This window comes from Macaca fascicularis, chromosome 3 (genome assembly GCF_037993035.2).
Source record: "Macaca fascicularis isolate 582-1 chromosome 3, T2T-MFA8v1.1".
Lineage (NCBI taxonomy): Eukaryota > Metazoa > Chordata > Mammalia > Primates > Cercopithecidae > Macaca > Macaca fascicularis.
In genome coordinates, this window is record NC_088377.1 from 12,062,769 (window position 1) to 12,089,560 (window position 26,792).

The window sequence follows — 26,792 nt, forward strand, 5'->3', positions numbered from 1 at the left end:
AATACAGCGTGGCTTCTCTTACAGCCCAGTTTATTACCTGTGTTATAGCAGTGGTAATGCAAAATTTTTATGAGACTAAAGTGTTTACTAAGCATTCCTAAATTTTAAAAAGATTAATTTTAAAATGTCCTCAGCTTGCTACTTGTGAGGTACACAATGTATTTATGAAGTGAAAGTGAAATAATCACACATTAACCATAGCATCCCACAGAAACATTCAGATGGAGGAAGGATGTAATGGAAGAACGAAGGGCTCTCCCCTCTCCCATAGTAATTAGATTTGAAAAGTGAAGTAATCTCAAAGCCACTTCAGAAGAAAAAAATGTTTAAATTCCAATGTTCAAAACTGATAGTGTGTATGGCAGGTGATTTGTACACACATGTTACTCCTTATCAAAACTGTTTTCCATCCCTGTGACATCAATACAAACTGCAGCTATGTGGTTCCAAACCATAGCAAGATACATTGTTTTTCAAAATGTAAATGGTCATTTAAAATAGAAATAATTCTTTTAGACGTATGACATTTTTACAAATGTAATTTTGGAAATATATTGCTCGCAAAGGGTAATTTTAAGAGAATTGTTGAGATTCTAATCCCATCTTTATGCATATTTTGGGGAGGCTTTTGTAAGAGCAAAAATGTAAAATATTTAGTTATCTTCTGAGACCACCTATAGTTATTTACCTAAAGTTGTAGAAGAAAAACGTCAATGAACTGTTACTGTTTTCCAATTAAATTATTTCTCTTCCAACTAACCAAGTACTACTTTTAAAATCCACTGCGGAAACTTACATTTCATTCCTGTTGTGAACCTTTGTTAATTCTCCTCCCTCCCTCTCCCCGCAACAAAATGTGGGAAAATCTGTCACGTAGCATCCGCCCAACGTATCGCTTCGTTATATTTTTTAAAAATTTTGCATTATGACAAGGTAAATTCTAGCATTACTCCAGGGAAACACTGGCAATGAACCTGGGAATGTTTCCTTTCCTTTCTCCCTTAGACAGGCAAAGGAAGGGGAATTCTATATTGTCGCTAAAATGAGCGCTCTTGGTGGAAAGGAATTTCCTCACTTCGTACACGCTATGGCTGTCCTTGAGAGTGCAGGCTCCGTAAAATGCCCGGCAGACTAAGGGGTTCCCTGTCCCCCGAGCCAGTGCCTCTTTCCATTCATCTTAGATCCTCAGTAAGGAGGGGCCGAGGTTGGTCTGTTTCTTGTTTTCAAGAGCGCACCGCGCTGCGCAGTTACAGCCTGCGCCGCTCCCGGGAAACCCAAATGCCCCGCGATCCCATCGAGTCAAGGAGCAAAAGCTTTGATTGCTATCAGCTTTTTGTCGGGCTTCAAACTCGGGATTTATCGGTTGAAACTCCTAGCTGAGCAGCTCCCACAACGCTGCCTCTGAAGGCTAAACTCGGTGCATGCAAGGCTGGGACCAACTTTCCTTACTCGATAAGGGAACTTGACCCCCTCCTGGGAGACTGCAGCCCAGTCCGACTCGCAGCCGCCTCGAAGGGTTCATGGTTTTAGGCAAGTGGCCCGAGACCCAGAGGAGCCTCCCTGGACCTCTCCGAGGGGTAAATCACCCGAGTCTATTGTTTCCCCTGGAGTCAAAGTCTACTTTTGGAGCCGCTACACCCTCATGTTCCCTCCCGCAACTCGAGGGTCCCGGGGTATGCACTTGGGGGTGGCCCCAGGAGCCCTGGGTAGGATCTTGGAGAAATGCATTGGAGAGCAGGCGAAAAGATTTCCCTTGCCCACAACTTGACTCTCGAGCGGGCCGCGTCCGAACCCGCAGGCAAAGGCGCTGCGGCCCCTGCGGGCGGGCACGATGCACTCTGCTCAGGGACAGAGTTATAAAGTGGACGTCTGGGGGATTTTACAACTGTAATTAGACTTAAAATATCACTTTAAAAGAAAAACATACTAAGTTTTCTTTCCGAGACCCCAGGTCCATTGAAACAAAACTGCACTCGGGTGCTGGCAGTGCCCGGGGGAGCGGAGGCTGCGGGCCGCCCGCCTTAGTCCCGGAAGCCCGGGCTCCTGGAGCACAGACACCCAAAAACGGGCAGAGGCGGGCCCCAGGCACAGGGACTTCGGGAAGAGACCCCCGACCGGGCTGCACAGCGGGGAGTCCCGGTCCGAGGGTCCCCAGCCCGGCCGGCTGCGACTCCGGATTGGAACCTCGGAGACGCGCCGTGGCCGCTCCAGCTCAAGTGGGCTCTGGCGGCGGCTTCCTGTCTTTTCTCCTCGAACTCCAGTTCTTCCCGGGCGACCTGAAGGCCACGAAGGGGGCCGCAGAGCCCCGCGCCGTCGGGGGCGTTCCGGCGCACCCGGGGCTGCGCGCGGCGTCCATCGAGGGCGGCTGCTGCCCCCTGGCGACCGCTCGGGCCCGCGGCGCGTCCCGACAGCTCCGCGCAGTCCTGGCCCGCCCGGGAAAGGCCTCCATGCCAGCCAGCCTCGGCCCCCTCCTGCGTCCCGGCCCGCGGCAACGCCCGGGGACAGTCCCTGTGCGGCAGCGGCCCCAGCCCCCTAGCCCTGGGGGAGAGAGGAGCGGGTGTCAGGGGCCCCGTGGGGTTGGGCAAGGAACCCCCGCGCGGGTAGCTGAATTGAGGGGCTCCGCGGGAACCGCAAAGAAGCCCGTGGTGGAGCTGGGTCCCAGTCCCTGGACTGGGTCGCAGCCCCGGGGTGAATGAGAGGCCCCGGGAGGTGCAGAGCCCGGCAGGGAGGGCGTGGAGGGCCCCACCGGGTGGGGTCGGAGTTGGCCGCGCGCGCCGGGCTGGGGGCGGGGCCCTCGGAGCTCCGCGAAAATGCCCGCAGCGCCACGGGGACCTGCGCAGGGGGAAGCGGCCGCCCGCGCGCGAAGCCGGGGTGGGTTTTCACCTGGGGCCGCTCGCGCGCGCGGGGGCGAGGAGAGGAACGGGGGCCGCTTCCGGGGAGCCTGAGGGGAGACGCGGGGCCCGGGCGAGCTGTCCGGCTGCTGCGGGGGCCGGCGCTACGAGGCCCGGGAGCAAGTCGCGCGGCTGCTTTCAACTTTCCTTCCAGTCGCGCGTTCTTGGGGTCTTTCCTGACTAGGAAACTCCTCGCGGGCCGCTGGCGCACACAGCAAGGGTGAGGCGCGCGGCGGGATCGAGCCGCGGCCCAGGCGTAGCGGTAAAAAACACCCATTACAGAAACAGACCCGAGGGAAGACGCTGAGAGCAAACGGCACGCGCGGACGCCGTCCGGCCTCATGCAGTGAATCAGCGCTGCTTGGCCGCAGCTGCCAGCCGGACGGTGCAGGAGCGCGGGGCGGCTCCCCCGGGCTCCCCGGCCGAGTCGCACCCGCGCCCTGGAAGCGGAGGCCTGGCCCTGGGCAGCCGCGCAGCATCTGGGGCCGCCCGCGGGCTGCAGCCCCGGTTCGGGAGCCTCGTGGCGGCCACTGCGACTGCCTGCAGCGGGTCGCGGAGCCGGGCCCTCCTCGGGCCGGCGGGGCCTGCTTTCTTTTCCCAGGTCTCCGGACCGTGTCCACTCGCGGAGCCGCACAAGCCCGCGTGTGGCTGCGGGAAGGGGTCCGCACGCGGGCGGGGCCCCGGGCCAGCATGCAGGCGTGGGTGCGGGGGCGCGGGCGGCGCGGGGGTGGCAGCCGACTCCCCTCCCGGGCTGCGTAGAGTAGCGCGCGGCGGCGGGGGCGCGCGGGCCAATTCCAGGAGCAGGCGGCCGCGAGCCGCGCCCTGGCTGATACCGGAAAGGCCTGTGATTGGCCGCCGGCCGCCCCTATGCAAACGAGCTGAGGGAATGGAATTCCTCCGGCCGGGCTTACAGTAAAAGCACGTTCATTTCCAGGCACTCTCATTCATAGAGCCAGCGGGCGCGGGCGGGACGGGCGCCCCGCGGCCGGACCCAGCCAGGGCACCACGCTGCCCGGCCCTGCGCCGCCAGGCACTTCTTCCCGGGGCTCCTAGGGACGTCAGAAGGAAGTCAACCTCTGCTGCTTCTCCTTGGCCTGCGTTGGACCTTCCTTTTTTTGTGTTTTTTTTGTTTTTCCCCTCTTTCTTCCTTTTGAATTAACTGGCTTCTTGGCTGGATGTTTTCAACTTCTTTCCTGGCTGCGAACTTTTCCCCGATTGTTTTCCTTTTACAACAGCGGGAGAAAGTGCGCTGTTGTCCGAGGCGAGCCGTGAAGTTGCGTGTGCGTGGCAGTGTGCGTGGCGGGGAGTGCGTGCGTGTGTAACCCGAGCCGCCCGATCTGTTTCGATCTGCACCGCGGAGCCCTCCCTCAAGGCCCGCTCCACCTGCTGCGGTTACGCGGCACTCGTGGGTGTTCGTGCCTCGGAGCAGCTAACCGGCGGGCGCTGGGCGACAGTGGAGGAGTATCGTCTCGCTGCTGCCCGAGTCGGGGCTGAGTCACCCAGCTGATGTAGACAGTGGCTGGCTTCCGAAGAGTGCGTGTTTGCGAGTGTGTGACTCTGCGGCTGCTCAACTCCCACCAAACCACAGGACCAGCCACAAACTTAACCAACATCCCCAAACCCGAGTTCACAGATGTGGGAGAGCTGTAGTACCCTGAGTGTAATCGACTTGGCCTTCTTCTTATGATTATTAAGATTAGCTGAAGATCTTTGAAACGCTGAATTTTCTGCACTGAGCGTTTTGACAGAATTCATTGAGTGAACGGAGAACATGACAAGTACTTCTAGTTCAGCACTGCTCCAACTACTGAAGCTGATTTTCAAGGCTACTTAAAAAAATCTGCAGCGTACATTAATGGATTTCTGTTGTGTTTAAATTCTCCACAGATTGTATTGTAAATATTTTATGAAGTAGAGCATATGTATATATTTATATATACGTGCACATACATTAGTAGCACGACCTTTGGAAGTCGCAGCTCTTGCTTTTCGGGACTGAAGCCAGTTTTGCATAAAAGCGGCCTTGTTATGGGAGATACTTGTGTTCTGTTGGGACTTTAAACAAAACTCACCTGCAAAAAACTGACAGGCGTTAACTACTGGAACTTCCAAATAATGTGTTTGCTGGTCGTTTTACTCTTCGCATAAATATTTTAGGAAGTGTATGAGAATTTTGCCTTCAGGAACTTTGGTAACAGTCAAAGACTGAACTTAACCTCTGCAAGCAAGATTCGAGGAAGATAGTCTCCACTTTTTAATGCACTAAGCAGTCGGTTGTTAGGAGCCCATCCTGGGTCGGAGGCCGATCGGCAGAACCAGAACTTTTCCCCCTCCTGGACTGTTAGTAACTTAGTCTCCCTCCTCCCCTAACCACCCCCGCCCCCCCGCAGTAATAAAGGCCCCTGAACGTGTATGTTGGTCTCCCGGGAGCTGCTTGCTGAAGATCCGCGCCCCTGTCGCCGTCTGGTAGGAGCTGTTTGCAGGGTCCTAACTCAATCGGCTTGTTGTGATGCGTATCCCCGTAGATGCCAGCACGAGCCGCCGCTTCACGCCGCCTTCCACCGCGCTGAGCCCAGGCAAGATGAGCGAGGCGTTGCCGCTGGGCGCCCCGGACGCCGGCGCTGCACTGGCCGGCAAGCTGAGGAGCGGCGACCGCAGCATGGTGGAGGTGCTGGCCGACCACCCGGGCGAGCTGGTGCGCACCGACAGCCCCAACTTCCTCTGCTCCGTGCTGCCTACGCACTGGCGCTGCAACAAGACCCTGCCCATCGCTTTCAAGGTACTGGCCCGGAGAGGGTGGTGGGAGGACAGGCGGAGGCCGGCGAGGCAGGGGGAGATCCGCGAGGGCAGCGGCCAGGCGGGCGGGGCCGGATTCTAGAAAGGGGCCCCCGCAGCCCCGGGTCGGTCTTCCTAGCTTGGGATACGGGGGGATGCTGTGTTGCCGTGGCGACCCTCGGGAGGCACTCGTCTCAGCTTTCTGGGGCGGCCTCCCAGGAGGGCTGAAAACATCAGGGTGCCCCCAAAGACATCCACTGGGGGCCGGTCGGAACCTCCCTGGCAGGGGCCTTAGCTTTGATACAAAGTAGAAAAAGTTATAACCCAGCCCGGCAGAGACAGCCCGTCTGCTAACTTACTGCTGCCCCTACCGCTGGATTAACACCCAAACCATTTTGTCTTCCTCACATGAAGGCATCAGGAAATAAAATCGTGAGACTTTTCTGCCTTCAAGTCAGTGAAAAGAAACTAACAAGGGAAACTGTCAGGGATTTTCTTTCCCCCTTCTCCAACCGCCCTATAGGAATTAGCATGTCCAAAGTCCACAGCGGGCGTAGTTAAGTTTGCAAAAGTTTTCTGAAGAGTTCTCTGAGTTTTTTAGCCTGCTCCTGCCAGGAGCCGCAAGTAGCGAATCCTGTTTCTTTTCCCGGAACCGTTCTGAATGCTATCATCACCTCACCTAGATTAAGCCCGGGGCAGCGAAAGGTGAAGAGGCTGTCTTTGGAGAGCTGGGGGTCCCAGCGGCCCGCTTTCCTGCTAGAGGAGGGGGCGGCGCGTAGCTGGAGACTTCAGCGCAGCGGCTCCAAAGGTCTCCCTTCGCTTTTCACCCCTGATCATCCCAAGAGCTTTCAGCTGCCTTGAAAAACCTTGGCCTTCAACAGGGGTATGAAAACAACCCCAGGCGTTTCTAAACAACCACCCTACTACCCTAGCAGCAAGCAGTAGGAATTTAATTTCTGCAGTGGAGATTCTGTTTTGTCTTTGGTGGGTTTGAAAAGATGCGACTAAGTAAAATCAGTGCAGGTCATTTCCTGTTCTTTTAAAGGGCTAATCAAGGCAGGTGGTTCCCAGTGTAAAGCTACTTTAAAAAAAAAAAAAAAAGTTTAAATAATTGTCCCCTTTAAGGGGAGATTAAGTTTTTTATAGATCCAGGCCTCAGCTGGGTCTTGATCTTATTACAACGAATAATATTCACTTTTTTAAAAAGTATTGTTGGGGTTATTTTTAAGCTTTATACAGTTTCCACACTTAGATTGTGATTTCTAAAACAAAACGAAATTTGCAGTTGGCTTTGTCTACAGATTTGCCTCTTTTTCCACTCACTTTTCTAAAAGCAGTTTTTTGTTTTGTTTTGTTTTTTAGTGGGGGTGGAAATGAGGAGAAGGAACGTGGCGGGTTGCTTGACTCTTTTTTCCCTCCCTCCGTTTACTTAGATTTGGGTTTGGGAGACCATTTTACTTTTAAATCATTCTAACCCTTTGCATAAATGGAATCAGCGGTGACTCTTTAGGGCACCCGCATTGAGAGGGGACCAACAGGGTTGGGCCATGGGGTCATTATCAGATAAAGAGCAGAGGCAAGACGGGCTGATAACCACCAAAGGCCATTAAAACCTGGCTGCCCCAATGCACTAGGGCTCCAAGAGATTTGTGGCTTCCTTTGGGGTGAAAATCAGGGTCTCTTCTGAACTCCCTCCTCTGCCAGGAAACCCACACTCAAATATATTAAAAGACTAAATGATTAATAAAGAATCTTCAGGAATTGGAGCAATTCAGAGTCTCAAGTCATTACATGAAAGTATTTTCTTCTAAAAAATGAAAAATTACACATATTGCTTTTATGAGCCGTCAGAATTATTTCTAGCAGAAACCATAATCATAGAGTTTCCTTTTTAAAATGATTTTTGGCAATTCACTTAAAAACAATTTGTTTTATTGAGTGATAATCTATAGGCTACTAAAAATCAAAATACAGATCTCTTGAAAAACATTCAAGCAGGTCCCCTGAGAACATTTGGGGGAAAGGAAAGGATAGCAGAGAAATCAGACCATTTGATTAATATCTGTCACCACCCCAATCCTCATAAAAAGAGGCTTCTTCCTCCAGGAGACCTGCTCACTGCATAACTAGAAGAATAGACAAAACGTTCAGTGAGACAGCAAACGTGAAGGGATAAAACATTAGGGATAAAAGCAAGCAAAACATCAAAACCTGCCTACATCCTGGGCTCATTTACTGTGTGTCCCTGGCTTCACTCTATCCGCCCACCCAACCACCTCCCAAGCAGCTTCAACAGAAATTATTACTTTAAAATTTGGATCTTAAATAAGCCGCAGGCAATCTCCCTAGGAAGTTAACCAGTAAATAATTATTATATTCCCCATGATAAAGAGAAGCAAATGTGAAACAATGATAAGGCCTGATGATATTGATGAAACGATCATTGAAGGGCTTCTTAGGAGTATCCTGAAGTTCTGTAGGAAAATCCTCTATGTCAATCTTCTGAACTAAAGAGAGATTTAAAATTATGAATTTTCTTTAAAATAGATTACAATAACCCTACTTGCTTATTTTGAACCCCAACCTGTTCTCCCCCTACTCCTTCCCTCCCATGGAACACCTTTATTTATAGAGTATGAGAGATACTTGTTTTTTACTACTAAGAAAACCTTACATTTGCTATGTGTTTTGCTGTATTTACAGAAGTAGCCTAAAGAGCTGTTTTGATGACTTAGGATGTATTTGGTAATACAATGGTATTATAGCTTGTTTAGGCTCTGGTACACCACAGTCCAAAGACGTAAACATGCCTTCAGCAAGGAAGTTCAGAGGCCTTGGATTCTGATGGTAATATTCTTTTCATAAAAAGGAAATAAGTAATATATTTGTCGGCAAGATCACGGTCCCTAGCTATGCCTTAAATGTCATCTCAGCTGAATTCTATGTTCCACTCCACAGCCTTCTTTGAAACACTGCAAGGTTAAGGGATTTGAAGTAAATGAATTGTAACTGTAATTTCAACCTAATTAGAACTGGTTTAAAATGCCAGTTTGAACTGTGAACAGGCTAGCCAAGAACAGTATTGGGAGGTCCATGTGGTACAGAAGAGAGTTGATATTTGGCCCAACTTCCTGATACTTTAAAAACAGAGAAGTAAAACAAAATATCAGATCTCTTTGGCCAGCAAGTCCCTTCTTGCCTGTTTGGTCTGTGTTAAAATGTAAATGTTTGTGTTTCCTTACCTATTGTTTATAGCTTTTCATTCCAGTTGTTTCTTTTTTTCAGTTTGAAGTTAGATATTTTTACATTCTCTCCATTTGCCCATCAGTGAAAAAACCTGTATCAAATTAGCACACATGTTAGTTTTAAATTAAAAAAAAAACTTCTTTAACCTGGCTTGAGTATGCTTGTTAACAATTGGGCAATATACGTTATTAATGAAATTGCCCTGGATTTAATAGTTCCCCTTTACCCACCCCCACCCTCGTACCAAAACAAAAAATCCCTCAGAGATCAATACAAGGCCAAGTAAATGATATGTAGGTGCCCAAATATCATTGATTCTGCTGCATTTAAAAAAAAAAAAAAAAAAGAGAGAGAGAGAGAGGAGTGGGAGTTAAACTTCTAATTTTTTTTCTTCTTAAATTCCAACATCAACAACCTTTTCTTATTTAGCCTCCATGATAATTTTATCCTATGTTTGTTTCGACTTGGCGAAGGTCTCGTGAATTTGCCAAATTACTAATGAGAATAGTATTGGAAAGATGAGAGAGGCACCAGGCTTGGAGCACTGTGAGGGGAACAGCAGTAGGAGGCAGATAATTCAGAATCCATTCCTGTAGTTATAAAACGAGATTTATTTATTTTCACCTTTTTACAGATCCAGACCCAACAATGAGTTATTCAGTTTGAAACCCACGTCGTCGAGGCAGTCTCTGTATACCTTCTGAATACTGACTTAAAATAGAGAAGCCTGGGTTACCACAGGGAGAGGAGGATGAGGAAGTAAAAATATGTGTTCAAAAAGGGCATTTCAACACCGTGAGCTAACTTCACAAAGGGAAGTGAGAATCATGAAAAAAAGGGGAAAATTCGTTGTAAGAGACTTAAAAGAGCAAAATAAAGCAAGCCCATTTTTCGGGAATAGAAAAAAAAAAAAAAAAACAGTAACAATAACCAAATAACTGATCAGGGAGATTTATTTTAGTGATATCTTTTTAAAACAAAAAGGGAATTGTCGTATCACTGCTCTTAATTAAATGGCAACAAACACACTTATTATGGGAACTAAATAGCTAATTAGAGGGTGCTCGGGGAATAAATAGCAGAGTTTTAAACTCTCCTCTATGGAAAACATGTCCAACAATTGCAATGAAAGGATTAAAAAGAGAGATAAAAGGCCCAGACCTCGTTTGGCAGTGCAAGTTGGATAAAATAGAGGAAAATGCCTCCCTGTTTCTATGAGACTAGATTACCCTGCTGTAGTCTTGGGGTTGGAAGTATGCTCATCTCTCATAGTGAGTTAGTTCATGTTCTGTGCCACAACGACTGAAGCAGTTCTACTGAGTAAAAACAATAGATAGTCATCTGGAGGCCAAGGGAAAGGGTGATGGCTGGGCAGATCATGAAAATGGGGATCTTGAGAAACATGACTTTGATATCATACAAGTGAGTCCATGGCAGCCTTTTTTACATATAGAAAAAGAGGCCTGAAAATATATGCTACAGAAAAATTATATAGCAATTATTAAGGTAAAAATTGGGAAGTAGGAGGCAGAGGAAGGAGTGATAACAGTAGGTTGAGGAATGCTTTACTGTTACCAATTCAAAAACAGCAACCAAAAATGATGATGTAATTGGAATGAGTAATATAAATGTCACTACTGACTTTACCATAAAGAATGTCAGAAATGATCAGAATAAATACAGCTTGGGGCATTTCAATTTGAAGTTGTGTGACTGCTTTGAAAAATAGAAACAAAGGAAATATAGCCAATAATAAATGTCTAGACCAAGAAAATAGTTTCTAGAAGGCCTCAATGATAACCAAGAAATTGATACTATTGTTCGAAGTATCTTTAGGTCATGCTCTTTAGAGTATTTTACTTTGAAATTCATTTTCTTAACTACCTGAGTATAAAAAATATTTATCTACCAGTTTTCTCCAATATCCCTGATAAGACTTCATGCTTATTCAGTTACATTAAATAAATTCCTGGTCAAGATCAGCTGGGCTAGCGGAAAACCTCAGGCATCTGTGAGGATATGAGTTTACACACCTTGGGACTCACAGATATAAAAATACAACTCAATTCTACCCCGGAATTGAGGGGAGTGCACAGAAGTGAATGTCCCGTCTGTCTGAGGTCTGTTGATTTTGTAATTAGTAAACGAAGGGTAGATTTCTGATTTTTTTCCCTGTGTGCTGGAATTCATTGCTAGTAAAACTCAAGATAATAGGAGCAAGTAGGAGGTATCAAAGATGAACTATAGAGGGACAGTTTAAGTACTTAAGAATCGTCAGCAAGATGAAATCTACTTTTAGCAGAAATAAGTTTTTTTGTTTTGTTTTTTTTTTTGTTCTGTTTTGTTTTCTAAAAGTAAAGTATGGGCCTTGTTCAGCCTGTTAGTGGAGGTCTGAGCAAGTAAAAGATGGGTTAGATTATAAACTTACGAACACAGGATGTTCTGTTTCTCAAATGGGAGGAATTAAGAAGAGATTATTGTATTCAGGAGACAACATAGCTTCTCAAAATCCTTGACATCTTGCTATGGTTCGTCTTGTTCCAACTGTGCTATATGACCTAATCTGGCTTTATTAGGTAAATTTAGTATATGTGTCATTATTTGAAAATTTACATATAGTTATGTATAATGTATTAGGTTGGTGCAAATGTAATTGCAGTTTTTGGAATTAAAAATTGCAAACATCGCAATTACTTTTGCACCAACCTAAAATATAATAAAAAAGTGTCTTCCCATTATAACTTTTCTGTTGTTTTGCTTATCATTGCTATTCCTCTGCAACCTAAAAAAAATCATTGAATATACGATTAATTTTAGAATAATCACTACACAAATGCCCTAAAAGTGTATGTATAACATTCCTGATGTCTGCATTTGTCCCTTGACTGGTGTTTAGGTGGTGGCCCTAGGGGATGTTCCAGATGGCACTCTGGTCACTGTGATGGCCGGCAATGATGAAAACTACTCGGCTGAGCTTAGAAATGCTACCGCAGCCATGAAGAACCAAGTTGCAAGATTTAATGACCTCAGGTTTGTCGGTCGAAGTGGAAGAGGTACGTTATCTGTCAAAACTATGCTTGAAACACGTTTCATGGCAACAAACCCCTATTTCAAAATTCTAGTGATTTCTGTAATGGAATCCCTAGAAACTCGGTCTGTCTTAATGTTCTTATTGCTATGTCCAGCTCTTAAAAAATATTTATTCGAAGTTTAATATTTTTAGCAGAATCTCTATATTATTGCTTTATGTTACTGAGTTGATTTAAGGCTGATTGGGAACATGCAACGTAGGAATTGTGAATTTCAAAGAAACTCTTGAGATTTTTATTAAAATGCAAAAAATATAAAATTTACCTTAATGGAAACTAGGATTATACAATTACAGTGAGGGTTCTCTCTTGGATAACTATACAAAAGCTGTTTAATGGAAACTGTTGACTTATGATCTGTGGGCTATCTGTGAAAAGTGACAGAGTTTCAAATGACCATTTCTAATAATTTTAGGGATTTCTAGTGTATGATGTTGAAACATGGTTTCAAGCAAGCTTACCTTTTTAGAAAAAGACATGAAGAAATAATGTTAGTACCATTGATGGCAGTGTGATCTTCCTGTTGTATTTCTTTTGAATGCCTTATTTAGGAGGAGAGGTTGGGCCTGGTTAAAATTTTAGATACTAATAATATTAGAGACTGGATTATCCAAGAAATTGTTGCATTAGTTCAGCTCCATGTGTGGTTTTATTTTTCCTTGCCTTTAACCCGTTATCAAAGCATTAGAGCAGAAATAGGAATCTCGGCTTATTGTAATTTTCTCTGGTTTCCAATTATTTTCAAGTATTATGTTTTCTTTACATTGTAAGAACCAAATCATATTTTATAAAGAGCAACAAGTACTAAAAGTTTAATTGAAGGAGGTAAGATAGTTTTTTAAACTCATTTTTTGTAATATAGTACCGATTAAGCTTACAAGGTTATTGCAAGTATAATAAAAAGACTTACGGTAAATACCTAAATAACAGTAATAGTTCTTGTATTGAAAAAAATGGAAGCACCAATCAAACAACATTGAAAATAACAGAAATTATTACTCTTTAAAAAGGCATTTAAAAACAAGAAAATCTCAGTTCTCAGAGAATTTGATTAGTCAGAAAGGAGAAAGGGGTAAATGTGTGTTGATTATTTTGGTGATTATTTTTGCTATCCTAGCTATCCGGAGCACTTTCATAATAGAATCATAGCTGGAGAAAATAAAAAATTTATATAATGTGATTGAAAATTTATATTCATAGTACTATATTAATAATAGGGCAATGCAAAGAAAATTATATCCACTTTTTGAAAGCATGAGTGATGCTATAAGATATAAAAGCATAAGTCATTAAATGGGTTCCCTTGTCGTATTAAAAGTCCCCACCTTTCAGTAAATGGAATTTGCATTATGATTCAGAGATGTGTATCTAGAAAACATCTTAAAGGCTTCAGATGAGTAGCTGGCAGAGCGAGTGAGAAGCCAATAAAAAACAAAGGCCCCACAGCCTGGTCCATGCCCATCAGCCTAGCTAACTCTCTTAATTCAGTTCTTGTGGATTTCTGCTGTTAGGAATCAATAGCTAAGTATCATTGAATTGCTTTTCTAGAGAAAGTATTATCATCATACTATGCGTCTGTGTGGGTCTACATGTAAGGTTTTGATCATAAAAGTTTTAAAAACGTGCCAGTGACATTTTCCCACAAGAAGTTCAGTAGTGGCTTTCCGGCAATGCACAGTAAATCAGTGATAATAAAAAAATGAGATTTTGAAAGCAGCGTGCTTTCTTTTCTGGCGTTGATGGCTGATCTTGCATCCCTCATTGGCCATTTCTGTTTTGAGTGGGTGACTAATAGGTGCTTGTGTTTACTTGGGTAACAGTGCACTGTTTCCCCAAGGTGTGGAGTGTTTGCATTTGGCTGCAGGATTTGTGCCAGTATGCCCTTGAGTTTGCATAAACCCCAAAAAGTAAAATAGCTGCAACCAAGGCTGGGCTGTCTTCCCATACTCTGGAATGAGAAAATTAATTGAAATGCCATAAACGGACAATATTTTGAACAGACTCTCCTTCCCACCAGTGATAATAAGCAATAAAAAATATAGGAACCCTAATGGAACATTTGACCTAATTATAATTACTATGGATATGAATATTGTTGGTCTTGAGAGAGAGAGAGAGAGAGAGATATATATATATGTATTTTTTTTTTTTGGTCAGCACTACAAAACTAAACGAGCTGTCTGAAGGCCTGATTTGACTCTGTCTCATAATTTCTTTCCATAGTCATAAAATATAATTTGATTTTTCTCTTTCAAGTCTAAGTGTCAACACCAAAGCCTGCCAGATTTTTTCTTTCTTTTTTCTTCTTCTCCTTTTTTTTTTTTTTTTTTTTTTTTTTTTTGCAATTTGCTTCCCATTAGGAAGACAGCAGATGATTCTGACTAATTTTAACAATTAGTCTTAATCTTCCTCACTGAATCTTATCCTTTAAAAGTTTCATTATGTTTTATTAAGTGATCTTAAGACAACTGTTTCATTTTCTGTTTTTGAAAATGTGCTTGAAAATATACCCTTGGCATGGACACACCACGCCATGGCTCAGAAGGCCCTGGCTCTTGGCTCATCCACACTTTCAGTGCCAATTTTGAATTCTGTCAAAAGCCACCAGTCTGATGGATTCTCCAAGGGGCCTAGTACGTGGTGCAAAATGAAAGGTAGAAAAAGAAGTTCTTTTTCTGTGACCAGCTGCCAGTCCATGGGGATTGTAAACCTCGTAGAAACTGCCAGAGGTTGAACATGGAAGGGTTTTTCTCTGTTCTACAAAACGGATCTATCTGGGCGCTGGCTGCCGTCCAGGATCACAGCTCCTAACCTCGGGTTCAGTCCGTAACTGGGAAAACCTGCCTGTCCGGCTTTGACGGCCTTGCTGGCTACACTGGCCCCGTAGAAGCCTGAACCTTCTCTCTTTTCTTCCATTCCCTCCTTTTTCTCCCTGGCAGTTTAAATCTTGGTTCAGAGTGTATCTCACCCTTGGAATGTTCCTCTCTTTGATTCAGTATCTCCATGTAAATCGACCGCTCCTTTACAAAGGAGGAAGAGATAGGAACTCCCAGTAGATGAGGGTTAGGGAGCTCTGGGGACCGGGCTGAACTCCAGAGGTCATGTGAGCACAGAGGTTGTTGTTCAGAACAATTTACATTTTAGCCAAATGGACTGGGACTCCATGACACCCCCAAAAAATTGAAGTTCAGGGGCAAAAGGAATTCTCTTGGGTGAAACGAATTCGCTGAGCAGCTTACATCAGTTTACATCTGCAGTTGAGACAAGTGCTACGTCACCTGCCACCTTTGGAATGCCAAGAAGGTGTATCATGGCTTCAGCTGAGAGAAATTTAAGAAATTTTAGCAATTGGTGCCCGGGCACGGTGGCTCACACCTGTAATCCCAGCACTCTGGGAGGCGGAGGTGGGTGGATCACCTGAGGTCAGGAGTTCAAGACCAGCTTGGCCAACATGGCAACACCCCCCATCTCTACAAAAAATACAAAAATTAGCTGGGTGTGGTGGCGGGTGCCTGTAATCCCAGCTACTCGGGAGGCTGAGGCAGAAGAATCACTTGAACCCAGGAGGTGGAGGTTGTAGTGAGCCGAGGTCGCGCCACTGCTCTCCAGGCTGGGCGACAAGAGCAAAACTCCATCTCAAAAAAGAAAAAGAAAAAGAAATTTTAGCAATGAAACCTGTGACTGCTTCATCCCTGTTGGAGTATTTAATCAGTCAGAGAATAACTGATCAATCAGGAAATACAGCTTTAGTAATTTCATTTCAGAACCAGACAAGAAATCTCCCCGACTGCATTTTCAGCTGCGTCGTTTATGCAGGAGGAAAGAGAGTCTGCTGCACGTTGCTTTCTAATTTTTTCTTAGAGTATGATTTTTAAGCTTTTGGGAACATCATAGATACTTTTGAAAATCCTTTGGAAGGCTTTTTCCAAGGACAAAAAAAAAAAAGGATGTGTTCACGTACACACAGAATTTCTTATATTATTTCAGTTTCTAGGCTGCCAGAACTCGTATATGGACCTTCTGGGGATCCGCGGACCCCAGGCCAAAAATTTGTGAATTGCGAACTTTGCATTGATCGTGGAGGGCCAGCTTAGCCCTATGCCACACATAGTAGACACCCGAAAATGAATAAATACACGTACAGATGAGCTAGACATTTTCTTGAACCTGTGCTGTTTTGGTAACACCTGTGTTTTTGTTATCGCCGGTGTCTGGTTCGTATAATTAAGAAAGTAGATCCCCTAGAAACCACTAGCCAGGCCTTTGGATGACCATCAGGTACGCATACATGCCATCACGGGTAAAGGGGAGGGGCCTATTCTGTCATTGAAAGGACAGTCGCTTCGCTCCACACCCAGCCCTGTGAGGCCAAGTGTTCTGTGGCCTGTCAGGTTGGCGCTGAGTTTCTTGGCGGAATTTGTGTTTACATTGACCTCCCTGGAAGCTTTAATCTTGCCCACTTACAAAATAATATCCTTTCCCAACACACTGAAATTCCTTCAGTATGTTCTTTCTGTGAATATCTTCCCAGACATAATATTTATCCTGTCACAATCTGGGTTATTGCATATTTGTGTAACGTTAGTTGCTTAAGGCATTTTCATTCTTAAATTATTTTACATTATTTGGGGTAAAGTGTGGGAGGTTGCCTTTCAGGTGAGTTGAAGACTGTGGTCAAGAGGAAGAGAAGGTACATTAGGGAAGGATAAACGGTACCAATATTCTAAACAAAGAGACATGGCTTGGCTTTGTGTAGCGGTTGTTAACCAAGAGATGATCTGAATGACTCTCAGTATTATTGAAGGATCCAAGTCCTTCTCTATTCTATTACAGATTCATATAATAGAAGAAGGAAAAATTCATCTGACCACCCCAGATTCATTTCACGGATAATGTTCATGGTATAAACTGGCAGTCAGATCTCCTGGAAAGAATATAAGGAAAAGACATGTGTTATATTAAAATCAACTTTCCCATTTTCCCACTTTTTTCTGTTACATACTGATCTACACTTTAAAATAATATGTATACTGAAATCTGTATTCAGATCTCACTGCGAGCAAATATAGATGAATAAAGACCCAGTCTCTGATATAACCAAGCCTCAACCAGCCCTAACAAATACTGCTTTTCGATGGGCAGGTCACAAGCTTGCATCCATGGTCTGATGTAGAATTCATCTCTAGAGACCAGGTTTCTCATTCTGTTTCCCATTTACCAATAAAAGGGTAGCAACACTTTCCTAAAGCAAGTTGCTCCCTGCCCTGCTTAAAGCCTGGGGTGGCCCAGTCATGGCAAGGAGTAGCAGGAAAAGCTTTCTTGAAAACTGCTTGTGCTTGCAACAAGCAGTTTCACAGTTGATCCCTTCATAGTTTTCTTGCTGATTTTATGAAGTGTCAGGCATTGCTGATGGTGTCACACAGCTTTTTAAAATTGAGGTTATTTGTATGAACAATATTTTATAGTTTGATGGGCAGAAGCTGTACTTCTCTCCACCCACCCTCAACCCCTTCCTTGCCAGCCAGCTTGTGTTTGGTGGAGACATTTCTTTTTGGTCAGGACAGAAGACTATCAATCAGAAAGTGCCTGCAAGAGAAATAATGGTTGAGTGATTTTTAGAGCTTCCTGTTTCAGCAACAAGCATTATAGACATAAACAGTGATCCAGCCAACGGCTGTAACCCTGCTCTGGTTCTAATAAATCAGTTTTGTATTTTCTTTTTTGTGCTGGTTGGCAAGGGGCAAGAGAGGGTGGAGAAGGCTGGCTAAAGAAGAACATATTCTGTGTTTCTGGGTTTTTTTTTTTATTTTTAAGGAAAAATTACTTGTTGACAAGGAGAGATGGTGTACTGTCTTTTTTTTTTTTTTTTTTTTTTGGAGACAGAGTTTCACTCTTGTTGCCCAGGCTGGAGTGCAGTGGCATGATGTCAGCTCACTGCAACCTCCACCTCCCAGGTTCAAGCGATTCTCCTACCTCGGCCTCCCGGGTAGCTGGGATTACAGGTGCCCGCCACCATGCCTGGCTAATTTTGTATTTTTAGTAGAGATGGGGTTTCACCATGTTGGCCAGGCTGGTCTTGAACTCCTGACCTCAGGTGGTCCAACCGCCTTGGCCCCCAAAGTGCTGGGATTACAGGCGTGAGCCACCGTACCCAGCCGGTGTACTGTCTTATGGCTGTTTTCTTTCTGTAGATGATTATGGAACAAGTTCCGATCAGTAAGGAGATATGATGTTATTCCTACTGATTTGTGAATAACCATATACTGTCAATATGGAGAGAGTGTGTGGTTTTGAAGGCTTCGTTGATTCTTAGCCAGTGGAGTGTGTGTGTGTGCGTGTGTGGGCAAGGGAGGGAGAGAGAGAGAATGTCCATACTTTCATTGAGAGACTTCTGGGCCAAATTATCTTTGAGGACTAAATTCATGCTAGTAACATCTTCTCATCTAAAGCCCAGATAAAGCAATTAATGGAAATTAATAAGTGAACAGTGTGGATTTAATGAGCTGCCTGTGAATACTTTCACATGTGCTCGTTTTGTCGGCTCCCTGGCGGGGCATGGGGACAGATTGCAGCGCTTCAACGTTTGTATTTATAAACATGCATTCCTGGACTTCAGGCAGCATGTATACTCCATCATTGGTCCTGCTGTGAGTCCCACATTCAACGGAGATGTATTTTGATCTGCGTTGAAGACAGAGCAATTGATTACATTCAGTTTGCCCTGCACTGATTTGGGATTCCAGCACATTGCCCGGCCCCTGTTAGCCTATACTGGGCAGCATATCCCATTCTGGAACTCCATTTGACGTCACCAAACTTTCTCCAACCAAGGTGTCAGGCAATTGAGGGCCATAGAGGAATCCCAGCAACTTCCTTTGAGAGGCTCACAGCCATTCTGCTGCCAGACTGAAAATGCGTTTCCTCTGATTTCCTTAGTGAGGAAGCATTCATTTAGGAGCCATTTAAACTGTGTTTTTCTCAAAGAAGATGTAAGTACATTTCCTGTTTATTTTTCAACTTAGATTAATTTGGGCTTTTACCTTGAGATTTAAGACCATCATTAAGAATGTATGGGCAGGGCCAACTGCAGAACTACCCCACCTCCCCCATCACCTAACCCAAGGACGTGCCTGTCCAGTTAATAGGAGAGCTGGCCAGCACTCTGGGGTGGTGTGTGGCCCTAATTGAGTCACCTTATGCAAACCAAGGTAACTCACAGGAATATGGGCAGTTTGAGCATAATTTCATCTTGTGCTTATCAGATCTCTGGAGGTAGAAACACTCCAGTTTGCTCAAGGCATTGGGTTGGGGTCTTTACAGATTTTTTTCCTTCATTCTGTGTGAAACTATTGTATAGAGGATAGTCAGTATCAATCATCTATCTTTGTATCTATCTGTAATTATAGAGGAGCTAGTCTAAACTCACATCATAATGAGGCTTTGTCTGCCTCTTTAAATGGTGTGTCTCTAGTACCTACGACAAATGTCCTGCCTTCGTTATTCTATCTGAAACCACTGGGAAGTTTATTATCAGTATCTTGTCTCCCTGCCTACCAATTTTGATCGTAATCTTGTTCAGTGGTTCCCAACTGGGGTGACTTGGACTCCCAGAAGACATTCGGCGATATCTGCACACATTTTTGGTGATCATGTATTGGGTTAGGGAGTGCCGCTGGCATCTAGTAAGTAGAGGCCAGGGATCTACTAAACGTCCTACCACGCACCTGACAGCCTCCCCAACAAAGACCCAAATGCCACTCGTGCTGAGATGGAGAAACTCATCTAGCTCCAGTCATGTGTGATCTAGCCCTGATCACGCATAGTTTAGAAAATGTTTCCCTTGCCCCTTTTATTCTGACATTCTGCCTCCCTACAAACTTAATCAAAATGTATGAAAAACTTATTTTAAAATTTATGAAAAACTTATTTTGAAAACATTGCACAGAATGAAAAATAGAGGACATCACTGAATATTAAGTTTTTTTAAAAGGAAAACAAGCAGTGTTCTCTATGCCTAGAATTGCACCATCCCCGTGGCTCCACTGACCCTGCCTACTATCCTGGGTCAGGGATGCGCGGCGGCTGGAGGAGTGGCTGCAGGCGGGGTGGTGCACACAGCAGGGCAGCTTCTCTGAGAAGGCTCCCCACTGTAGCCCTCCCCTCATGAATGTCACACACGTGAGGTCCACAAGGACCACAGAAACTAGAAAGCCCTCTGCCAGAGGCTCGCTGCTTTTCCCTGAACACTTCAGTGAAGAGGCCATGGAGCCACTGATCTAGAAATGGGAATTGATGTCAGTGGACAGTGTCTACTCAAATTAAAAAAGTGATAAAGAGCCGGGCACAGTGGCTTACGCCTGTAATCCCAGCACTTTAAGAGGCCAAGGCAGGAGGATCATTTGAGGTCAGGAGTTCGAGACCAGCTTGGCCAACATGGTGAAACCCCATCTCTACTAAAAATACAAAAATTAGCTGGAAGTGGTGGCACACACCTGTAATCCCAGCTGCTCTGAAGGCTGAGGCAGGAAAATGGCTTGAACCAGGGAGGCAGAGGTTGCAGTGAACCGAGATTGTGCCACTGCACTCCAGCCAGGGCGACGCAGCAAGACTCTGTCTAAAAAAAAAAAAAAAAAAAAGGTGATAAAAGCAAGGTCTTGGTGTGTGTCACTGACAGACAGCTCCCAGACACCAAAATGGCTCAGTCTGCATACTCTAAATAAAAATGAAGGCATTGCATGGCAGGAGGGGAGACAGGACCAAGGTTTGTGGGTTTGTCGCCCACAGGATGGGTTTGCAGATGCCACCCGCAGACAGATGGCTGGGTTCCTCTGGAGCTTTATCCCACCTGCCCCAGCATGTCAGTTTTGCCATCACCTGTTTTTATACTGAGATTCAGGGCACGATGATTTGAAAACAAAAGTCCGCAGGGAGACTCCCCTAGGTGTTCCCGGTGCCTCAAGGTAGAACCTGCTGCAGGTTGAGTTTCTGGAATAGGTCAGGCAGTGTCTGCTTTGTTTGTTTGTCCGTTTCCTTGCTTTTGTGCTCCATGGAAACCCTCACGCCTAATTTTCCTTCTCCGTGTATACATCTGCTTCCTTTAAGCTCCCCACAGTAGAGCAACGCTCCGAGATTCAACATAGAGATCACTTGTGTGTCGTATAATCTGTGACTAGTAAGCATTAACTATCCAAATGGGAGTTCGTGGATGGTGTCTGAGCCGGGGACTGCACAAAGCTCACAAGTTGCTGTGGGTGTGCTCTAGAGAGAAGGTCACTGGGGAAAAAGCCTGAAAACAGCTGTGGCGTGCGAGGGTGTGTGTAGGAACGGAGACCCACGCACTGTGGAAAGGAAATGAGGATGTGCTCGGGAGCCCTGAGGAAGTGGGCTCCCAGGAATTTTCCAACATCACGAGATCCAGCCCTTAACTAGAAAGCTCCAGGTGGTATCATCAGTGACTAGATGATGCCTGACACATGGTCTGTGAATGAATGACTGTTCAGGACTGTTTGTTTTTTTGTTTATGTTTTTTTTTGAGATGGAGTCTTGCCCTGTCACCAGGCTGGAATGCAGTGGTGTGATCTCAGCTCACTGCAGCCTCCGCCTCCTGGGTTCAAGCAATCCTCGTGCCTCAGCCTCCTGTGTAGCTGGGATTACAGGCGTGCGCCACCATGTCTGGCTAATTTTCGTATTTTTTGTAGAGACGGGGTTTCACCATGTCGGCTAGATGGTCTCGATCTCTTGACCTCGTGATCCGCCTGACTTGGCCTCCCAAAGTGCTAGGATTACAGGCGTGAGCCACTGCGCCGGGCCCAGGACTGTTTTGATGTTAGGCAGTGCAGCCTAGTGGTCAGCACGTGGACTTTACTGGCTTCCCCACTGTGTTTCAACTTGGGTGTTGTTGGCCAGTTATTCTTTGCTGTGAGGGGCTTTGCTGTGCATGGTTGAACATTTAACAGCATCCCCGGCCTCTACTCAGTGGCCACTTGCACCCACCCTCCTGGTTGTGACAACCAGAAATCTCTGCAGCCATTGCCTCTTGTCCCCTGGGGGCAGATCCCCCCTGGTTGGAAACCACTGGCTTGGAGCTATCTGTCCTTGAACAAGTTACTTGACCTGTTTAAGCCTGATTTTGACCTTGTCCATGGGAAGACAGAGGGACAATGAGGACTGATTACCTGGGACAAGACATAGGTTAGGAGCTGTTACTTTTTGCAGTGACACCAACACCATGGGGTGGACAATGGGGACTCTGTGAGTGCATAGCAAACAACAGCAAACAGCAACAACAACCAGAGGTCTGCTTTTTTTGTTCGTCTAAATGGATGAGCTTCCAAGGAGAAAATACAATCCTTATCCTTATTTCAGGGCGCCATACAGTTCTGTGGTCGTGAAAGGGTTATATGCGGCAGGCCCTGAGATTCCAGTTAGCAATGGGAGAGATGAAATTAAATATGTACTGTAATTTGAAGCACTGCTTTTCATGGGAAAAGAAGTTCTTCCAACTCAGCCTTTCCAACTCTTTTGTCCAAACATTAATGGCATGCAAATATTTATGATTCATATGTGCCCCTTTTAATTCCCAATCGTATTTTAGCAGTAAACACTGCATTTTAATAATGAAGCAGAATAATCCCTTTGTCCTGTCGCCGGGTTACACAGGCTGGCACCCGGCAGCATCGCATTCTTCCTGAGCGATCACTGCTGCCTCCACCCAAGTTGAAGGGGTTTTGTAGCAGTGCCACGGCGGCTTGCCTTGGACTGCACTTGAGGACTTCCTGGATGTTCCGCTGGAAGCCATTCTTAAGAATGTGTCTCAGCATTTTCATAAATTGCAAGTGAACATCCACGCATATTTTTCTCTTTTGGCCACATACAAACTCAGCACCGCTTCACCTGGCTGTTGCTTGGAAGGGTTCTTACTACACTATTATCTTGCATTCTAGCCAAATCCCTGAACTCTAGATTACACCGAACCCATTGTGTCCTATTTAATATTCCTTTGATTCGTAATGATGACATAGAAAACATGCACATCTATTAGCGTTGATTCTGTGAGTCCTAGAAAAGTAGCATAATGTAATATGAGAAGCAGGCACACCTGTAGGACTCAGATGTGCCGGCCTCAGTCTCCCCATCTGTTCAATAGGTTTAACAATGCCTTTCATCTATGTTACGATGATAAAAGCGAGATGGTGTGTATGTAACAATACTTAGGAAGAAGAGCTATGGCTCCTCTTGATGATGTTCTTTCTTCTTTTTTTTTTTTTTTTTTTTTTTTTTGAGACGGAGTCTCGCTCTGTCGCCCAGGCTGGAGTGCAGTGGCGCGATCTCGGCTCACTGCAAGCTCCTCCTCCCGGGTTCACGCCATTCTCCTGCCTCAGCCTCCCGAGTAGCTGGGACTACAGGCGCCCACAACCGCGCCCGGCTAATTTTTTGTATTTTTAGTAGAGACGGGGTTTCACCGTGGTCTCGATCTCCTGACCTTGTGATCCGCCCGCCTCGGCCTCCCAAAGTGCTGGGATTACAGGCGTGAGCCACCGCGCCCGGCGATGTTCTTTCTTCTACAGCGGGAATCCCTGAGGCAGGAGGGGAGAGAGCAAGCCAGAGGCAACATGGGTCTTGCTGAATCAGAAAAGTGGGGAATGATGCTGTTTTTCAGGGCCCACTCCTCGATGGCAAGGCATTTGTATTCCTTGGTCCTACTAAGGGCCTACTAAAATGAGAGTGCATGAGATAACAGCAGGCATTCCATAAATATTCACAAGTAAAATGCCTGTGTAATAATAATAAAATTACAAACCTTTATTGGGCATTGACCCTGGGATGGAAATATAGTACCTATTCCTGTTTTGTTAGAACTCTTCCTCTGCCCCACCCCTAAGGTCATTTGCTGAGGGCATTTCTGTCATTCATTCATTTATCAGATATACATTGTGCACCTATACATTGTGCCAGACACTGGGCTAGCATGAGAAATACGAAGGTCAACCAAAGAGAACCCACAGCCTTGGGGGCCAGTAAGAGACATGGCAATTAAGCAGGCCATCCCTCTTCTGAGTAGATAACACATGATAGATGGGTGTGGCGGGAGCCAAGGCTCAGTGGTGCAGAACCTGGTGAAGGTTCAGAGGGTCTCCCTGGACCACTTGTCATTCACTTGAGACCTGCAAGTGACAAGGAGACTATACTGGTGGAGGCATGAAGAATCATGTCCCAGCAGAGAAAGCAGAGTGACGAAGGAGCAAGTGGCCTGTGGGGAGCTGAGAGATGCTCCAGGGGCGGGGGTTGGGGGGTGACAGCGGGGAGCCTTAACGAGGGATAGGGCGGGGATTGCCTTAACATCCACGTTGGGAATTTGATCTGATCCTAATGAAATGGAGAACCACTTACAACTAACTCCAGATACAAATTGTGGAAAGATACTTGGCTTGCAGTGTAAAGAATGGAAAGGACATTTGGAGAGTGCGTGGAGAGCTTAGAGACCCATCCAGAGACTGAAAGCTCTCCTTTCTGCCTTCAGGCAGCCCCAGGCATGTGTATATCCAGCTTGCAAGGACCCCATTTGGTAGATGGCACTGTACCTAGAAGTCAGCTCCCACCTCAAGCTTGCCTCAACCTTCCCTCTCTTCCCTCTCTACCTCCACACTCACCTGCTTTGCTTCCTACCTGCAGCAGCAGGTGCTGCAAGGCTGGTGAGCAGGAGCTGACGCCCCCCAAGGCTTCCTTCCCTGAAGAATGTCCATGCCTCAGGCCTCCCTGCTGCAGCTCCATGTGGCCTTGGGCTGTGTGTTTGAGGCACCCGGCTAGGGGCACTATCGGAGTCAGGAGGAGGCCAGGCCTAGGAGGTCACTTTGGTCACTTGCCCTGTGTGACCCCAGCCCAAAGACACAGCCTGATGGATGAGTGGAGTCTGGTGAATCCAGTGGCTCTCCTTGGGGGAATCACAGGGCAGCAGGTGTGGCCTTGGTCTCCAGGGAGCTGAGAATTCAGGGTCTTGGGGTGTTTTGGTTAAAACTTGGTTCCCCAGCTGAGATCCTAGGGAACTGTGATACCAAAAGGAAAAGGAAGATTAGAAAGGGAAAACGAAATCCCGGGAAAGGAAATGCAAAATCGCACGAGAACATCATGGTGTTTTGTGGGATAGGTGATATTCCACCAGATAAGGAGGTCCGCCCCTCCGCTCCTTTTGCAAACCTGAGCTCTTCCCCTGCCTGCGGTTGAGCCCAGCACACCTGTGCCTTGGAAAAAGCAAGCTATGCCTTCCAAGTGAAATTCGATGTTGTAAAGGACTGGCTGTCAAACTGAAAGTTTACAGAGTGATTCATTGATTTTTAGAGACAGGGTCTTACTCTGTCACCCAGGCTAGAGTGCAGTGGCATGATCTCAGCTCACTGCAATCTCCACCTCCCGGGTTCAAGTGATTCTCGTGCCATAGTCTCCCAGGTAGCTGGGACTACAAATGTGTGCCACCATGCCAAGCTAATTTATTTTATTCTATTTTTTATTTTTATTTTATTTTATTTTTTATATTTTTGGTAGAGATGGGGTTTCACCATGCTGCCCAGACTGGTCTTGAACTCCTGAGCTCTAGTGATCCTCCCATCTCGGCCTCCCAAAGGGGTGGGATTACAGGCTTGTGCCACCATGCCTGGCCTCATTTATCGAACTTTTCTTTATTGCCTCAGAATAGAAGATACAAAGATGAATAAAATGCTGTCCCTGTCCTCAGACAACTCATTTTCATGGAACATCTCCAGAGAAAATGCTTTGCATGTCTTCAGTTTTCTCCAAGTAAAACAGCTATTTTTCAAACAACCCATAATTCCAAACAAATGCTATTTCCATGGAAAACTGAGTTCTATATTCTAAGGACCTGATTTTCAATCTGACTTTTCAGGGTAGTCCTGGTGCCAGTAGCTTAGGCCTCAAGTCTGCATTTTGCATGTGTGATGTGAGTGCAATTGGATCAAGCGATCCGGAAATACAGGCACTTCGCACAGAAGTATATACAGTACGCCGACATCTTAATTCAATTCAGTATGGAGAATCAGGAAATTATGTGCAAGTTGAAGGATTTGTATCCCGTCCAGAAATCTCCAAATAAATTAATTATACAGCTCCCCTGTCAAAAATAGTGGCTAAATGTTTGGGTAAGGAAATGGAAGAGGAGCATAAGCATGACTTTTGGCTGTCAGGTTGTTCCAGTGGAAAAGTGAGAAATCCACATTAAAAATGCTTCATAAAAAATACTCCAAATGCAGACTACTCCTGGAACCTGAGGGTGTGTTAATTTTTATACTTAGTTATCCGCAATTAAAATTAGACCCAAAACCATCTATTGTAAAAGGAGAAATCTGCCTGCAACCTTTCAGGATCTTGTGGGATTTCCTGAATTTGCAAAGAGCAGAACTTGAGCCTTCCCTGACTCTCTCGGTTTTTAAAAGCTGCGGTGTTTTCCTTTAATTTTTCCTCTCTCACTCTTTGGGCGGTTCAAGACTTTGGGCACAACTGGCTTTCCTGCAGACATACACAAGAGTGAAAAATGTTGAGATTGTGTTTCCTAAGGACTCTGAGCCCCCAGGGCAGACGGCTCCTTTGTGTCTGCAGCCTTCCTTTGCGTGACAAAGGGCAAGTTTCACATCCCCTGAAACTGTCCCCAAAAGAAGAAGATGACTCATGCATACAGACCTACACTAAGGAGAGTGACAGGAACAGTCTTCCTGCAGAGCCGACGCAGGTAGACTGGGGATACCTACAAACTGGACCTGAGGAGGCCGAGTCACAACAGGAG

The 26,792-nt window shown here is 45.7% G+C and overlaps 1 protein-coding gene and 1 long non-coding RNA gene across 5 annotated transcripts in view; one reads left to right on the plus strand and one right to left on the minus strand.

Annotated features, from left to right (window-relative positions):
* RUNX1 (RUNX family transcription factor 1) overlaps nt 1-26,792 on the plus strand; it is a 262,267-nt gene that overhangs the window by 157,225 nt on the left and 78,250 nt on the right. For all 4 annotated transcript variants that reach the window (XM_005548734.5, XM_005548745.5, XM_005548743.5 and 1 more), the window contains 2 exons: nt 5,417-5,670; nt 11,809-11,965. In XM_005548734.5, the coding sequence (XP_005548791.1) occupies nt 5,417-5,670; nt 11,809-11,965 (411 nt within the window). The remainder of the gene's footprint in view (nt 1-5,416; nt 5,671-11,808; nt 11,966-26,792) is intronic.
* On the minus strand, nt 3,834-10,364 carry LOC135970012 (uncharacterized). The gene is made up of 2 exons (XR_010585387.2): nt 8,909-10,364; nt 3,834-8,173 (listed from the first exon to the last, which is right to left on the minus strand). It is a non-coding gene; the product is annotated as an uncharacterized lncRNA (long non-coding RNA).